The 18,047-nt window shown below is 37.2% G+C and overlaps 1 protein-coding gene across 1 annotated transcript; it reads right to left on the bottom strand.

Annotated features, from left to right (window-relative positions):
• Nucleotides 1–10,795: 10,795 nt before the first annotated feature.
• On the bottom strand, nucleotides 10,796–17,646 carry LOC145784735 (zinc finger FYVE domain-containing protein 21-like). Its single transcript, XM_082596588.1, has 7 exons — nucleotides 17,518–17,646; nucleotides 15,884–15,934; nucleotides 13,271–13,439; nucleotides 12,865–12,943; nucleotides 11,988–12,097; nucleotides 11,584–11,720; nucleotides 10,796–10,849 (listed from the first exon to the last, which is right to left on the bottom strand). Exons 1-7 carry the CDS (start codon nucleotides 17,644–17,646, stop codon nucleotides 10,796–10,798), a joined length of 729 nt encoding a protein of 242 aa, XP_082452714.1.
• Nucleotides 17,647–18,047: the final 401 nt, after the last annotated feature.

The raw sequence follows: 18,047 nt of genomic DNA, 5'->3' as shown, positions 1-18,047 counted from the left end.
TGATTGAGGTAGGCTATGTCGCATTGGTAAATGAGAAAGGTTAGCCTATGCTGTATTTAGATTCAATCTGTATTCAATTTTAGTTTCATTAACTGTGTGGCTAGTAAAAATATTACTTTTTATGGTCTTTCCACTTGTGTGTTGATCCGAAATAAAATTTATCGGCGATAATCAAATATTGCCTTTGGCGATAACGATAAAGGATAACTTAAAAAAAAATTAGCGATAACGATAGGCGATAAAAATTTATCGCCGATAATTATCGCCGGTAATTTATCGCCGATAATGCCCATCACTGGTCCTACTGATGGCTATGTATGAGCGTGTATGCTGAACAGCAGCCTACTAGGCCTATCAGTGCCGGTTTTTTGGGTGTGCAAACCGTGCGATCGCACAGGGCCCGCAATTTACTCAGAAAATGCAGTAATTTTGTTATTTCCAATGGAAAAATTCAACAAAGGAATTAGCAACAAGAAAACATAGAGACTCAACGGCAGTGGCGTAGCCAGAAAAAAAATTTGGGAGGGGGCCAAATATTTGATGAATTGAAGAGAACGACAAAATGTTTGATTTAAGACATCGCCACCTGATGTGCAGTGGCGCATCCTGGTGGGTTAAGCAAGGGAAGCAATAAAGCTGGTGGGGGGTTAGAGCGTGCCAAAGGCATGCTCTCCCCGGAAAATTTTTGCAAAATTACACTCAAATAATGGATTATAACGCTTTCTGGAAACACTTTCAGGGTAATATTTGTATGAAACTTATTAGCAGATAAACAGCTATTAACTTATTAAAGGTAGCTCTTATCTACACACGAACGGGCAAAAACTGCGGCTAAAATTAGAGAACACAAATAACTCAGCTACACAAAAACCCTACAGAGTAAGCGATTCTGAAATTTCTTCCACAGATTAGTTAAAAGAAGCGTAAATCGGGTAAACTTTGCGCGATTTACTACTTGCAAAATTTATTGGTGTCTTTCTGTGTGTCTAAAACAAGTCCTGGGGGGTGATAATAGCCAGATGTCTTGGAAAACAATATAAATTTATACAAATTATATTATATTTTTAACAAAGGGTTCAACTTCGGAATCCAAACTTTGAAAATTTTTGGGGGGCCATGGCCCCTTCGCCCCCCCCCCTGGCTACGCCTATGCTCAACGGGTGCAACCTATTTTGCCCCCTGAACATTTCGTACCCTGAAGAGATCAAGAAAAAAAACAACAAAGCAGAAGTCGCTGATCGGAATTGCCGCAAACATTTCAAAATTTCTCTCGATCTTTTCAGGGGACGAATTAGGTCGAAATTTGATTTTGTTACTCCGATTTCAGGGTACGGAATTGGGGTAAGAATTTTTTAGAGGACGAAATAGGTTGCATCCAAATCAACATAGAGACATAGCTTTATATTTCCGAAAAATGCTAAGGAAAGCATGATCTTATCCTTTTGCTATGCCACCGGACAGCACCATTTTACAGTAATATTCATACCCAAATTTTTGTTGAACATGCTCTCAGAATGCCCCAAATCAAAGTAATTTTTCAAAAATTTCTAGGGGAGGACCCCAGACCCCCAGCCACAGGGTGGCCTTCGACGATGACGCCGTCTGGCTTCGCCCGCCAACCGTAAGACCACCCCTTCCCCTTTCAAAATATCTAGCTTCACTACTGAATTGGATCATTCTCATTGGGGCCCGCAAAGTATATTTCGCACAGGGCCCGAAATACCCTAAGACCGGCACTGCTACTATAAACGTGTATGCTGAGCTACAGCCTACTAAAATGATAATCCGTTGAAAATTGACCATTGTAATAGCGTTGACAGGGAGGTACTTTTGGACCCGACATGACTTTAGGGGCCCGAAACCTTTCGAAGGGAACTTGAAGAAGCCATTGCATATTCATGGAATGTAGTGAGTTTTTATTAAAAGTGTCTTGATTTGGTGCCAAAGAATCTCATTGGTACCGGCCCAAAATATACTCTAATAATGGCCCTGAGGCTACCTAGTACAGTATGCAATGCTGAAACTGCTCAGCAATGTAATCATGCTATAATGTCGAAGTAGGCTAATGTTTGTCTTGGATAGGGGTGTCCAACTCGTAGCCCCCGGAAAAGTTCTGAGTGGCCGCGGGAAATTTTTCGAAATACCGTAACTTATATTATTAACTTAATCGGTCACGTAATTTATGGCAATTTATGGCACGTAATTTTCCTAGTCTTGGTAGGCTAGTTGGCATCTATCTGCAAGAAAAATCCTGCCTTGAAGACATCGAACTAAATCGCACTCAAAACGTGATTTAATGACGATATATACCAATATAAGAAGGGACAAACAGATGATGAAAGGTAGCTCAAAAATTTATAAACAAAAAAGCGAAAACAACAATGTCTTTATCGTCAAAATAGCAAGCAGGTAGTCTACAATAAAAATATGATCAGGGAAAAACACCTCAAATCAGAAATATCATTTTATAACTAGCTTGTCATAGGTGTTGGGCAAATGTGTAAGAAAATATGATTAACTACCTCAGAAGTTCTAACAAGGCAATGTCGCAGCATTTCGGTTCAAGCTAAAATGTACGTTAGTTCATGGACTTCTAAATAGTAGCATCTGGACTGGAAACGCAGTGACCAACAAAAGGCCAAACAGTTGGTACAACAGTGGGCCAACAGGGTTAGTTACTTGGCTGTTGGCCCACTGTTGGCCAACTGTTGTACCAACTGTTTGGCCTTTTGTTGGTCACTGCGTTTCCAGTCCAGATGTTACTATTTAGAAGTCCATGGTTAGTTCTGCACATTTCCTCCTGACAGCGTGTTTTTCAAGTTCAAGTGACTAAAAAAAATGATACAAACAAATTTTAACTATTTCTTTGGGTGGTAAGATGGAGTTACAGATAGTTTTTTTTTTTACTTTTTAAAAAAAAAGTCAATTCACATCTCTGTACTGATTTTGTCAGCTCTGACTGCTAAAGCAATGATATCAGGGATTTGAAATCCATTCACGAATTCAATTCGCTTAAAACATAGCCATCTTCAGTTAAAGGCCTCATACAATTGCGCCATTTTTTTGTGACTGGAGGGAAAATGTTTGCTGAGTCACGGTTGCCAGTTTGGATTTTTTAAAGCCAAATTTGAAAATATAGGCTTTTTTGAACCTCTTTGGGGTTTTTTCTAAATTGAATTTTTGAATATGAAATTTGGCTTTTTTTGTTTGTTGAATTGTTATGTTAAGAAGAGATTAAACATCACAAAGAGAAAAATTGCCTCGAAAACCAGTGCAAACTCAATGAATAGCGTAACATGCTGTGATGCGTGACGTGATGCCGTTAACAACTATTGGTTCAATTGTCTACTGTTGCGTTAGCCATCGTGTTTAGAACGTTTCTTCAGGGCCGGATTAAGGCGGGGCTGTCGGGGCTGCAGCCCCACGCCCACCAAAAAAATAGGCCCACTGATGACTCCCCTGGCCCAGGGGGCGCGAGACCTAGCATGCACTACAACTTTATCTCTGGTTTTAATGTACGCAAATATCTCATTTACAAATTAATGTACTTATATGCAGATTTTATGATGTCATAATTTTGACAAACTGGTTGGTTGTAGATTAAATTATGATATCATATAGGTGCAAATTAAAAACACACAGGTGGAATCTACTTACTGATGTACTGAAACCACTTCCTTTGCCAACAATTAAGCCTTTGTCTGATACATGTTGGGAGGCACGATATGACGCTATACATGCTCTAAGAAAAGGTTATCACGCAGTTCTTCAAGCCTTGAAAGCAATGTCTAATGACAATGACGAACAATCACAGACTAAAGAAACAGCCAAGGGGTTTATCTTGTCAATGGAAAAGCTTGAAACCGTTATTTTAATTGAGTTATAGTTGTGCATAATGGAACGGTTTCATATAACTAGTCGGGCGCTGCAGGATAGCAAAATTAATTTTGAATAAGGCAACAAATTTGCTTCAGGGTCTACATGACTTTGTTCAAACATTAAGATCCCAATTTCAATAATTCGAAGAAAAGGGTAGAGTAGCCTATTAAGTGACTGTCATCATTATATTGAAGAAGTTTCAAGATAGAAGAGAAAAAAAGTATGCTAGGATAGCGAAGGTGGGTCTGAAGACACACGCCTTGATCCATCGAGCAGATTCAAAGTAGACTCATATGGAAACAACACATGAATACTGCAAGGTATGTGAGTCAAGAATTTTACCAAAGCTGTCAAACATTTAAATGTTCATGAAAAAACAGATAAGCATCAGAAAAATGTGAAAGCAATGCGTCGCACAAACCCCCTTCCTTTTGCAAAAATTAAGACGATTGATGATGAGCTTAAAAGAGCAGAAATTGAAATGATTGTTACAACAGCATACCACTTTTCAATCGAGGCTATTGATCACTTAGGTGAAGTAATTGTTCACAATGCATAAGGGAGTCTGCTTGAAAATATGAAACTGCACAGAACAAAGTGCAGCAGGATCATTAGTGGTGGCTCCAGTCCAGCCCTCAAAGAAGAATTGTCAGAAGATCTGAAAGACAAGAAAGTACTGCATCTTCATTGATGAATCTACTGATGTCTCTTCAACTAAGAACGTTTGCATTGCAGTGTCATACTACAGTGGCAAAGCCAACAGTCCCAAAATATCTTAGGTGTCCAGTCCACAACTGAAATGATAGAGGCTACTGGTAAAAATATTTTTTTGTTAGTGTGAAGAAGTGGGTTTGCAAATCCGTAATTGCATTGGTTTAAGTTGTGAGGGTGGCTCAAATATGTTTGGTATTCATAATAGTCTTAGGTCAAGAATAAAAAAAGTTTTACCTGACTGTATTTTGATGCGATGCATAACTGCATATGCCATTCCTTGGCTTTAGCTATTCAATATGGGTTTGATAAACTGACAGTCAACTTAGGATTCCTACTGTCAGAGGTGCCAAAATTCTTCTGTAATAGTGCTCTGAGAAGAGAACATTACAAACAACTGTACAAGGGAATGAATCCTGATGAAATAATGAAGTAGCTTTGGAAAACTATGTGCTCCAAGATGGCTATTCAGAGACAAAGTGATATGCAGTTTGCTTGCTAATTCGAATGAGATGAAATTGTACTGTGCAGAGGTCGAAAGAGACTGTAAACAAGATATCAGGATGAAACTACGGCTCATTTCTAATTATAGATGAAAAACCTATACATATACTTCTACTTTGTTTTTGCAGAACCGACAGTTGCTGAATTTGAAAATATTAATCAGTTATTTCAATCCGAGCGACTTAATCCTGAAAAAGTGTTGTTTGAATTGGAAATTCACTACACGTCACTTGTAGCAAGAGTAGGCTATATAACAACAGTGCAAATGAAGTGGCCCTATCGCAGGGTGACTTTGGATCAAAATTTCTGTCAGAAACTTTTTCATTTGTGCGAGCGAATGACAACAAAGAAGTTGATGAAGCCGGTGTGAACAAAGTCAAAGAAAGATGCCATTTATTTGAGTATGTGGATTGTGGAGCAAGTTAAAAAGAGACTTCCTGAAAACAAAAGAGTTTTTCAAGGCTTAAGTGCTTTGCACTCATCTAAGTTGCCAATGATATTTCTCCAAGGTGATAATGTACAGGAAATAGAGCAACAATATAGGAAGATAGGCTTTATTGACTGGTCACTGAAGTATTTGCTGGAAAAAAAAATACAGCAGATTTTTGGATTGGTGTCAATCGCTTCCGATTTAATCAATCGTCTCCAGTTATTGCCTCCAATCGTGTACGAGGCCTCCATATAAAAAAAGGACATGTTTTAAAACGAAAGCAAGCAAAAATCCAGCACAAATCGAAATGTACTAAAAACTCATGTACTGTACAAGACTTAGTCTTACCAGCTCTGCAAATTTTCATATTTACAAATAGACAATAAACTGAGCTTGAAAGACAGAGATCACGCAGAAGTTAATCGATGAATCTTTCATGCACAGCGTTTGTCATGTATGTTGTGAACAAGAGGACAAAGCAAACTATACTTTAAAAAAAATGCAAATGGCATTTTGTCGTTGATTCAAACGTTGATTTTTGTTGAGCATGGTGTCATTGTTACATTCAGTAATATATGACACAATGTAGCTTCTTAGGATAATCCAGCTCAGTGACAAAGGCGTCTAAGTGTTACTAAGCTCATGGGAAACATGTTGACAATAAAACTAGACGACTTCAAAACAATGGCACTTGGGCATCACTCACCAGATCTCACGGTTCTCTTATTCACATGGAGGGTACACAAGGGATGGGGGTGCAAGAACGAGTTAGAACGACATGAAAACTTATTGCACATATATTCAAATGAAAAGCAAATTTGCGAAAATGCCTTTGCTTCTTGTGAAAACACATATAAACAAGCCGAATAAATGAAATAACTTCAAGAAAAATCAAACGTTAGTGGCAAAAGCTTCATACAAGATGTTAAGTTATGTTAGTTTTACTTCAGATGCTAAGTTTATGTAAATAAAACTGCAATACATGTAACCGAGTCCTTCATATCAAGCATTGTTGTGGGTTTAACACCTGTCAGAAGATATTTCATTTTCTTGATCACGATCAATACAAAATTGGTTTCAAAATAAGAAATTCACGTTAGAATTTACTTGGCAGTTAAAAAACAAAACGTGCCTTAGTAGCAATTATTGTAACCTAACAATGCAAACATGGCAAGTTTTGCTGCTTGGGGACAAAAGAAACAGGGTACCGTAAACCGGGGTGGCTTTGGCCCTCGAGGGCAACTTTGGCTCAAAAATTATTCGAAATAGTGTAATTTTCTGACATATTCATTTTTATGCTCAGTTTTGGTGTCAATAAAAGATAACAATCTATTTTTTCAATTTCAGAAATCAGTACTATGAATACAGGAAACTTTTTATGATATTGTGTTGGGCAGGTTAAATAATGTCAAACTTTTGATGAAAAACACTCTCAAACTTCTCTGTCAAAGTATGGTAAATATAATATTCTTATTATTTTTTTTTTCATTTAAAATGAGTTATTGAGATGTTGTGATAAGATGTATATACTTTTTGGTTTCCACAACTCTTTATATCTCAGATAAATGCCAAATTGTAAAATAGTGTATAAAAATGGTGTTTTCGGGGTGGCTTTGGCCCAACGGCAGTGTTACGTTGTATTTGTCCGCATCCTTTTCCATGTGTCACCAGCTAAATTTGGATTCCTTAAATGACAACCCCTGCTGTCTTACCTCGAGGTGTGCTTGTTGCGTCATAATTGCATTTGAGTTCGTTGCTACGTTTCGTTGTTCTTTTGAATTTTGTCCAGTGCATGTAAGGATCAGCTTAGCTCAGATCAGTTTAATCAAATAATAAGTTTAATTTAATTTAGTTAAGTTTAATCAGATTTAGTTTGATTTAGATCAGTTTAGCGTTTACTTTACAGCAAACTAGTTAGTTAGTAAACTACTTAACTTTACAGCAACTAGTTAGCGACTGGTAGTTAATTCGAGCTATTAACGGTGCTGCTGTTTTTTAGTTGAATCAGAATAAGTGTTACTGCGTTAACGTACTGTATTGTTGAAGTCTGTGCAACAAATTCATTTGTCTTTGGCCTATGTAGCCTAATCAGTAATCATCACAGTTCACGGTAAGCTTAATATCCTACTGCAACCTTTACTGATAGGCTATGTGAATTTAGTGCCGATGACGTAGTGTAATGACAACCTTGGATCAAGTATGAGCTCACCTATGTGAATTTAATAGCCTACTATTTTACTGTTTATATGTTCAGTTTCGATCTACAACGGTAGAATTTCAATTGTTGGGTTTCTCCCTGTGCTGTTCCGTGCGCCACAAAATAGTCGGTGAGAATCCATTGTAAGTCGTCATCTGTAATTCCGCATTAGGCCAAATTCGAAAGTTTTGTGTGTTAATCGTTGTTGTTACTGTGTTGTCACAGAAACCTTCTTCTTCACTTCACCTTCTGCTTGTTCGCCGTCGTCGCTGTCATCTCGTCGACAGTTGAATACAATTACCGTCACTCTGTGTGCGTGTTCGTACGTTACAGGCAGTTTGTTTCAAACTTCATCTCCGACTACGCTGGAGAAAATGTAATGAATGTGAGGTACACTAGAGCGCTTTGGAGCCTTTCTTCAGAAACTGTATTTGGCGCTATAAAATGTGTGCTATTATTATTACACAGATCTGTCCAATGCCCATTGTCTATCCTTGGTTTATATTTAAGTAGGTACGGTAGGTTTGATATAGGCCAATTGAAAATGCCACGTGTTTGGAAGCGAACTGCCTGAGCAAGAACATATCGAGACTATATTGATGAAACACTGGAGAAAGCAATAAGTGCCATACAATCCTGAGATTTTACCCAAAGAGAATCAGCCAATCACTTCAAAATATCCAGAAGTACAGTAAAAAACAATCTCAAAGTAAGACATGCCAAAAATCATGGTGGCCAGAATGCACTGGAAGAAAATGTAGAACAGTCTATTGTTCAACAATCAACATTGTATTGCACTAAGTGATTATGGCCACTGTGTGGACACTGTAGATCTAAGAAAAGCTGTCGAATCCATTTTGGATAAACAAGGAGCAAGAATTATCAAATTCAGAACAATTATTCTGGTGTGGAATGGGTAAACCTATTCTTAAAAAGACATTCTGCTCTGAGTCAAAGGGTGTCAAATAATATAAAGAAGAAAAGAGCAGCTTATCTGCAGAGTTACATGAAATAGATGGGCGCAACATATGGAACTATGATGAAATCAACCTTACAGATGATCTAAGTATTGGAAAGTAAATATCGTGATGGTTACAACTTACAAGTTATAAGTTTTATCAGTTTTCACTTTTTCAATGTGATGTTGCTACAGTTTCAGTCATAATATTATTAACAATAATATAAACATTTGTATAGCACATCAACTGCAAGTTCACAAAACTGTAAAGTTGTGCTTAAAACAGTCAATACGTCATAATATTATTAATATGTTGTTTGTTTAGGCCAGCGGAAAACCATTTGAAAACGTGGACGCAAATCTCCAGAAACATTATTAAACAGCTCAGTCAGCAATCAGTCTGATGGTGTGTGGAAATCCAAATAGGGATACAATGCCCACATAATTATGTGGTTTATAAGGCTGAACATTTGTGGTCGACATAGACGGAAGGTCGTTCTGCTGGAACTCGATATAACCGGTCCAAGCCGAGATCGTTCGACAGATTTTGTTTTGAAGATTGGTTCTTCCAAATGGTACTTTCCAATGGTACTTTCCACTAGTCATCGATACTAGCAATGATGAACAGTCAGATGCTAGCAAAGTTGATGAATTGGAGGTGACTGAAGCAGATGCGTTAAATTCCAGTTCAACATCACAGGCTCATGAAGATGGTCATTTCCAAATTAAGAATGGAGAATAAGTAGTTGTTAAATATGAGAGTGAGCTTTTTCCTGGAATGGTGCAACAAGAAGCATGCAAAGATGGTGGCACAGTCAATGTCATGATGAAATCGGGCAAAAATTGGAACTGGGCCAACATCGACGATGTTCTTTTCTATGAGCAAAAGGAATTTCGAATGAAAATTAAAAATCCGAGATTGGTGAATGCAAGGGAAACACACCATGTTGCCGAACTTGAGTCACACTGGAATAAATGTTGTCAATGTGTTTCATTGTGACATGCTATATATTGCCATTTTTAACACGTTTTTGGGCCAAAGACACCGTCCTGACGTTGTTACATTGTTGAAAATTAAATTTGGGTAGGATGGGAAGGCAAAAGCAGACATGGGCCAAAGCCACGCCATGGTTGGGATGAAGACACCTTCGTGCTGGCCCATGTTTTGTCAATAAAAAATCATATTGTCATAATTTGAAAATTATTTTTGGGTTATCATAACACAAGAGCTCTGTCTACAATGTAATGATATAAAATAAACCCTTGGTCATTAGGAAATCAGAATATCACAGAAAACATAAAAAAGAATAGTAAAATTGTGTTAAACCAACCCCGGTTAATGGTACCGGTACCAGACTTCCACCTTGGTTGTACAAGCTTTCCAATAGTTAGTAAGCCGCCATATCCACACCGCTACTTGCCAGCAAACAAAGGTAAACCTTTTGTTTGGCTGAAATATAGCAACATCTTTCTCAAGCAATAAACGATTGTACGGCGGTGTTTTGATATTATTGCCAATAGACACCTTCGACTTCGTACTAGTTTAAAACTATTGCGTAAGTTTGCTCTTGGGATCTTCACAAAGTTAAAGATTTAGTGTTACATTATATACAATACATAATGATATTCATAACAATGTAAATTGCTCTTTTACCTGAACTAGTTAAGTCAACTTATAACCATCACAAAAGTAGGTATCTTAACAGAGATATTACATACCGTAACACAAGAAAAATTTAAACAAACCAATTCACACTGTAAAGATAAAGTTCTGGCTAAGACGTTCCTCTTTACACAGTTCCAACGTCTTGTGTTATATCAAACGTATAGCAATAGCTGATTTGCCATAATTGGCACACGATAAAAATACAATACTGATACAATGCAATGATATATGAAGGTAAAGGCACCTTGGAAGATAATTAGCAAGAAAATGTCTCTATGACGACAGACGCCCCAGTCATTTCTTGACTACAAAAGTTTTTGAACAAATAAATCGTATCCACTACATGTGAAAAATATGTGCTTTTTTGAGGAAATTGATGTGATCAAAACTATTTTGCTGTCAACCTATGACAAATGACGTTAAATCAACACAAAAACGCAGCAGTAGATCTTACAGCTGTTGACTTGCGTTTTCTTCACGACTTTCAAAGAGCATTTTGAAGGCCTAAATAATAATATGAGTTGAGTCACTTGATAAAAGTTATCAAAATTTAATTGCGTTAAACCTAAACCAAAGTGCAAAGCTAAAAAAATTTTCACTTCCTAATCATTCACGTAGGTGACCATCATCATCATGAGTTTGGAGGTAAAGCAACAAAATATCCAGCCAACAAAATCCTTCGTTTTTACGTTGATTCAACGTCTGCAGACTTTGAATCAATGTAAAAACAACAAATTTTGTTAACTGGATACATTCCAGGTTGCAGTTGGTCCAGAGATCAATAACACACCTTCCGTTAACAGCGGACAAACAGCAATTATTAATACATATATCTAAAATTTTAGATTATACCTCAAAAACTCTCCACAAATCAAAGTTAATTAAAACACTGTGCAATTACCAGTGATATAACTAAGTTTATGATAAAAAAAAATAGAGCTGAAAATAAAGAAACAAAATGCATGTCCAGCAAACGTTTCGAAAACTAGATTAGTTTTATCGTCAGTGCTATTTAGTTTAAACATGAATTTAGCTTTTACATTTGGGCTCTTTATTTTTTTATCAGACTGACCAGACGTTTCAACTATTTAGCTTCTAGCTAGGTTCACCTACGCAAGGACCCAGTCAACAAAATTTGTCTGCAGATGTAAAAACGACGGATTTTGTTAATCACCAGCCTGAATACTAAGATTTTTTGGATGGATTGACGTATGCAAACTCCATCTGAAGAGTCTTACTTTTTGCAAAGCTGCCAGCCATGCAACAGATGCCTTTTTGTCAATGGATACAAATCTTAAATCATGGCGCACTGCGCTGTCTTCCTCGTCCTTGTACTGAAGAGTCAGTCCAGTGGGAATCAAAAGATTCGAAGATTCTATGAGGAAGATTTATTTACAAAATTTAAACTCGATTACATCACATAAAAGTAGTTGCAAGTGATAACAACGATAGTTTTAATAATAACGACTCATTCAAGTAAAAATTATTTTTACATCTATAACACTATTTTCAACACTCTGAATCAAACAAGTGTAGTGTTGTGTAACAAAAGCATTTGGTGCTAAGATACAGAAAGTGGTGTCATCGGCAATGCATTGAAGTTAAACTTGTGAACAAAATCTAAGAAAATTGCTTGACTCACCAGAATCGTGGTTGGTGGAAAATTTGGCTGCAACAATTTTAACCAGTAGCACTTTCGGGGGAGGCTCTTCGCCCGGAGATTGTGCCTTAAACGTTTGGAACTGGATGTGTCTAAAATAAAGGAATTTGTTTCAAAAAAGGTAGCCATAGATAGAAACTTTTCTTTGGAAATTGACTAAGATTAACTGATTCAGAAGTCACCAACGTTGAAGCTGCATCCATTAGAATAGGGTGAATGGGTTGGATAGCCGTCCCGTCAGCTCAAAGGATTTCAGCACGTCAGATGCCTGGTCCGAGGAATTGAGCACTGTGCCAAAAATAAAGTCTCGCCTCGTTCTATTCGATGTCTCTCCTGCCTCTTCACTCCCACTTGGTTCTGAGCTTCAGAGAAGGGAGTGGGTGACACTGAACCGAATAAGAACGGGAGTTGGCCGCTTCAATGCTTGCTTGACACGCTGGGGCATAAGGGACTCTGCTGCTTGTCAGTGCGGTGCGACGGAGCAAACAGCTAACCACATTATCTTTGGGTGTCCCATCTATTCCCCTCCCAATGGAATAACAGGCCTCCGTACACTAGATGACTTGACGAAAAGTTGGCTCCAAGTCCTTCCATTCGGCTGACCACAAACTTTCTGCTTCATACGAACGACGACGACGAAAGGATACGCGCTCGACTTAAGACCATGTGGCGCTAGTTCGACTCACGGGGTATGCGCTTGAGCAATGCATTTCAGGACTGCTCTTCATTCAGCGGCGCTCAGTGGATGGAATAATTCCAAACCTAAGGTATCAATTAACCTAAGGTATCAATTTGCATTTTAATGAAAAGTTGCTTTAAAATATTCAATTCTCTCTGCTTTGCGGTACCTAAGCCTTACCTGTAATCATTTGAGAGGTGGCACTTATATTTCCCGATAACTTCACCAATTGCGTTGTTATACACTGTAAAGTCAGATCCTGTAAAAGATAACATTATTCAAGATGTTGCAGTATCTCATTCATGGAAGAAGGCTCAAAGTAAACAGAAAAATCTGTGCGACTGTGTCTTTTCACAAGACACTTGGTTGACTTTCTTGCTTTCCTGTCCAGTTGATGTCAATCTTATATGACATATCATCACAATAAAACGTCGATGTCGATGCAAGGAACTAATCCAAAACTGTGTAGCGGTATGTGACAATGAGAATTGATTGACGTGCATTACTGCATTGCGTGCACTCTAGAACCAACAGACATTACGTGAAATTCCAACTATTAACTATTTCATTGAAGTAGCTTTCTGACCTGAAATTAGAGTTTTTAGAGATTTGTCATAAAATTCCACTTCTGCTTTGGAAAGCACAGCACATTCGTAGCAATGGCGGACAGGGTCAATGAAGTACATTCTTTTTAAAGGAATAACATAATGGCAGCAGGTGTCGCAAAAACATTGGCCACATCTCCGGCAATGGTGCTGGAACAGTAAACAAATATTTAGTAAGGCATGACACTTTACCCAGATAGCCAATCAGTTAGCTTTTACATAAACAACTGATTTGCTGTCTGGGTATGGGCCACCTGAAATGAATTTTTATTTGTGTAAGCTAATTCTAGGCTACAAAACAAGATCAGCAAAATTAGTTACAAGACCATTCAACAACATCAGGAAATTGACTGCGATGGCACATTTTGCAACATCACAAATATTAATAATTAAAAATGGCCTAAACACTACGGTATACAGGGTGTTTCATTTTTTCACCATTTTTGAAATTCAAAATGCCTGGGGTCCCATCTGGTGGTATTTGGGGTAAAAAGTTTACACCCCAAATTTTTTCAATTATAACGTCACGTTGAGGTGGTCCACGAGGTTTGAAATTTTTGGGCCTCAGAATCTCGAAATTTGGCCGTATCTCCGGAACCACTCATCATAGATCGACAAGAAAAGTATCAAAATGCGCAGAAGGGTTGGTTTCCTATACCTGATGTAGAGAATATTAAGGTCTATGTGCTTTAGAAAAAGTTATTTTAAAAAATCTGATTTTCGGTCTATTTTCTCCTGATGAACAGAGATCAGGTGATTAAGATAAGAAGTTTTTCTGAATTTTTCCATCTTGGAAGCTGCTATTGCGTAATAATAGTCCTTGCTCGTTTTGCAAGAGATGAAATGGTAACTTGAAGGTATTACAATTATAATATTAATGTAACCGTTGAGGAAGAGGTATGCTGCTGACCTGCTATAGATTAAGTGTCATTATGGCATTAAGGTCAGGTATTAGTAAGTCGATGCAAAACTTCAAGGGATTGGCGAGAAATGTGCTTCCCCTTTATTCAGATATAGTCAGTCACTAATTTTACTTAAAGAAAGTAGCCGAAACTAATCCTAAGTCTTTGAAGAAAATACCCCATTTCAAAGATTTGAAAGATGAACTGCTGAAAGATGTAGCTGGCATATGAAACAAAGCTGGTCTTCCAGTGCTTTGCAAACAGAGAAACCTAGCACTTCTGGCATACAACCTACCAAAGCATCGGCAGTACTATGTTTGAAACAGAGAAAAAGAAATGTAGTTAGATGTCTACACAGTAACGAAACCGACTCTGATGGGGATATGAATTGGGAAGATAAGGAATACGAGCCTCTAAAACCAGCTGTTTGGGGAAAAGTGTACAAGAAAGTACATTCTTTTTCCATAAATGATAGAAGTTGTGTACTTGCTGATCGTAGGATGACTTTGGTACGCCAGCAGTCAGATCTTATGAGGTCGGTTCTTGGAAAAGATCAAATAGCTGCATCACCTTCGACAGTATACCGCCAACGGCAAAAAACGAGAGAAAAATCTCTGATGGAAAGTGAGAACCTTCTCAACTCAGCTTCTGCCATGCAGTTATGTGATGATGGGCGCGTTGCCGATAAAATAGATCGATACGTTTTTTTGGGCCAACTTGTTGATGATAATGGCATGAAACACGAAAGTGTGCTTGCTGTTAAATCTTTTCCCAAAAGTGTGTCGGTCACTGCAGAACTGATTTTTGGCACCATCATCCAAGAGGCTTGTAGAGTTCACCTATCTCAAGTATATTCAGTCATGGCTGATACGACTGCTCTCAACACAGGAAAAAATTCCGAGTCAATACTCGACTCGTCAATTATTTTAATGATGAAGTTGGTCATGATATTCATACCCGTTAATGCATGTTCCACATGAACAAAATATATCTTTCCCATGTCATTTCTTTTGTGGACGGCGCCAAGAAGAGTCCCGGAGCAATGCAAGATGGGGCTTTGCTTAACCAGATAGCAAGACTAGACAAGCCCAGTACTGAAAACTTAACACCAACTATTATTACGCAATAACAACTTCCAAGAGTGGAAAAATACAGAAAAACTTTTATCTTGATCACCTGATCTCTGTTCATCAGCAGAAAATAGACCAAAAATCAGATTTTTTGAAATAACTTTTTTTCTGAAGCAGATAGACCTTAATATTCTCTACATCAGGTATAGAAAACCAACCCTTCTGCGCATTTTAATACTAATTTTGTCAATCTATGATAAGTGGTTCCGGAGATACGGCCAAATTTCGAGATTTTGAGGCCCAAAAATTTCAAACCTCGTGGGCCACCTCAATATGACGTCATAATTGAAAAAAATTTGGGGTGTAAACTTTTTACCCCAAATACCACCAGATGGGACCCCAGGCATTGAATTTCAAAAATGGTGAAAAAATGAAACACTCTGAATATATGTAAGCATAATTTACCAAGTGTATGAAAGTACACTTGATGGAATAAATCATTTCTTTTGACAATTTATTATATAATCATTAAAACTCTATTAATGTCTACATATTTACACCTTATACACATTACACAGGCTATGCAATATTTTTCATAAAATATTGATGAATATGTAATTACCTTTCTTTTGAAGAAATCAAAAGTTTTTTTGCAGGAAATGCATAAGCTCACCTAAAAACGCCAAATTTGTAAAAATAACAATAAATAGATAAATATGTAGTGCAGGTCAAAGAACATAAAAACTACCGGTATATATAGATATTTTGCAAACATGGTCGATATACGCCCACAATAATTTCAAGCTCAAGTTTGTAACAAGACCTAATAGCCTACCAACCACACAGTTTAAAGTCCCACTTGCATCCTGTAATTGTAGACATAAGATAAAAAAAAAACAAGAAAGTAGCTGTGTCAATCCAATAATATGCAAAGAAATGTAATTCATTCCTACTATGTTAGTTCATGCAATAAATTTAGTTTGTCTAAAGTAAAAGTTTATATAAGCTTCTCACTCCTGTTTATCCATTGTCTACAGTAGGCTATAAAGAGAGCGCCACCCCTATCAGCTTTCTTAAAAATTTTTTTATATATACATGCATTATGCAATCATGCATTGTATAGTTTCTCTTTTCTCCTTTAGTGAATTTATCTATGAATCAGAAGATACTGCTAGGGATAACCCTCGCTCTACTTGTGCAGCATACATCTCGTGCAACTTCAACAACTATGTATATATTACATTTACGTTAATGTTGTATGCTTTCGTATGACACAGTAACATATATAGAATATTTTGTGTGGCTTATCAAAGAAACATTGTATTGCTCCCAGCACTTTACTCGCAAATATGAAAATACAGCCTAGTAGGGATTATTTAAATCAGAGGCGTGCAACATATGGCACGCGGGCCAGAGCACGATTCGCAGTACCCACTTACGTGGCCCGCACATTCTTCATCAAATAGCCCATTATTTTTAAATACTTTTCACTGTTAGATCGGAGGATGTTGTTATTTGTTAACATATTTCTTCATTTCAAACAAAACTACAACTCTTTCGATCTCAGTTGAGCAAAGCATCCCTGACTCACTTTCCTTGTCTGGAAAGTAGAAGCGTTCAAATTCAAGACTGTGAAAAATATGTTAGAATGGTGGAAAAGTTAACTTCGGCATTTGAAATTCGCTTTGAACATTTTCGAAAACACAATGCCGACTTTCAACTTTTTGCTCATCCATTTGACCTGGTTGTGGAGAATATTCCATCTAGCTTTCAATTAGAAATACTAGAATTGCAAGCAAACGTCGATCTCAAACGAGCCTACAATGAAAATGATTTACTTACTTTTTACAGAAGCTACGTGTATGGAAATTACACAAATCTAGAAAATCACACGAGAAAAATGATCTCTCTTTTCGGAAGCACATACTGCTGTGAGCAGTTCTTTTAAAAAATAAAGCTGTTCAAGACAAAATGCAGGAATCAGCTTACAGATGAGCACTTGACAAGTCAACTTCGAGTTGCCACTTCTTCCGTCAAAGCTGACATTGGCAAGATCTCTGGACAGAGAAGATATCAGACGTCTCATTAATCACTCACTCAATGTGTAACTTGATTGTGTGCACTTTTCCATTAAATAAATTGTTCATATAAATTCATGTGTTATTCGATAGACTGGCCCTCAGCATCATTATAATTGTACGTTGTGACCCATTGCGATAAACAGTTGCACGCCCTTGATTTAAATAAACAAAATACCTCATTATCTGACACCCACATAGGTTCACCAAGGGCAAATGGGCAAGCATAGGTATCTGACACAGGAATCATTCGAAGTCCACTTGCTGACTTGGAAAGTTTCCTTCCATTGGATTGGGAATCAGTCATTTTTAGTCTTGTTTTTTAATTTTGCACAATGGATTGCAGCAATTGGCATTAACTTATTCTTAAACTAATATATACCATGCAAAAACATGTAAAAATGTTACAATTTTTTGGTTGTATCTAGCGCTAACATGAAAAACACCAAACTATCTTCTTGTTGAAATTAAAGTCATATGATATAAAAACGTTTGTTTTCAGCAAACAGTGCACTGTATAACCAAATGAATACTCAATGTCAACCATATTACACTTACAGTTTATATTTGAAAAGTGTTTGAACAACCAACTATGCAGCACTGATATAAAAAAGTCAAAACCATGCTTTTTTAAAAACCTGAGCTGTCTGAGGAAAACAAATTAATAGTTTGACACAAGACCATGACAAACATATTATATACATAAAA

Source organism: Aplidium turbinatum, chromosome 15, assembly GCF_918807975.1.
Source record: "Aplidium turbinatum chromosome 15, kaAplTurb1.1, whole genome shotgun sequence".
Taxonomy (NCBI): domain Eukaryota; kingdom Metazoa; phylum Chordata; class Ascidiacea; order Aplousobranchia; family Polyclinidae; genus Aplidium; species Aplidium turbinatum.
This window is presented reverse-complemented; position numbering and strand designations above follow the sequence as displayed.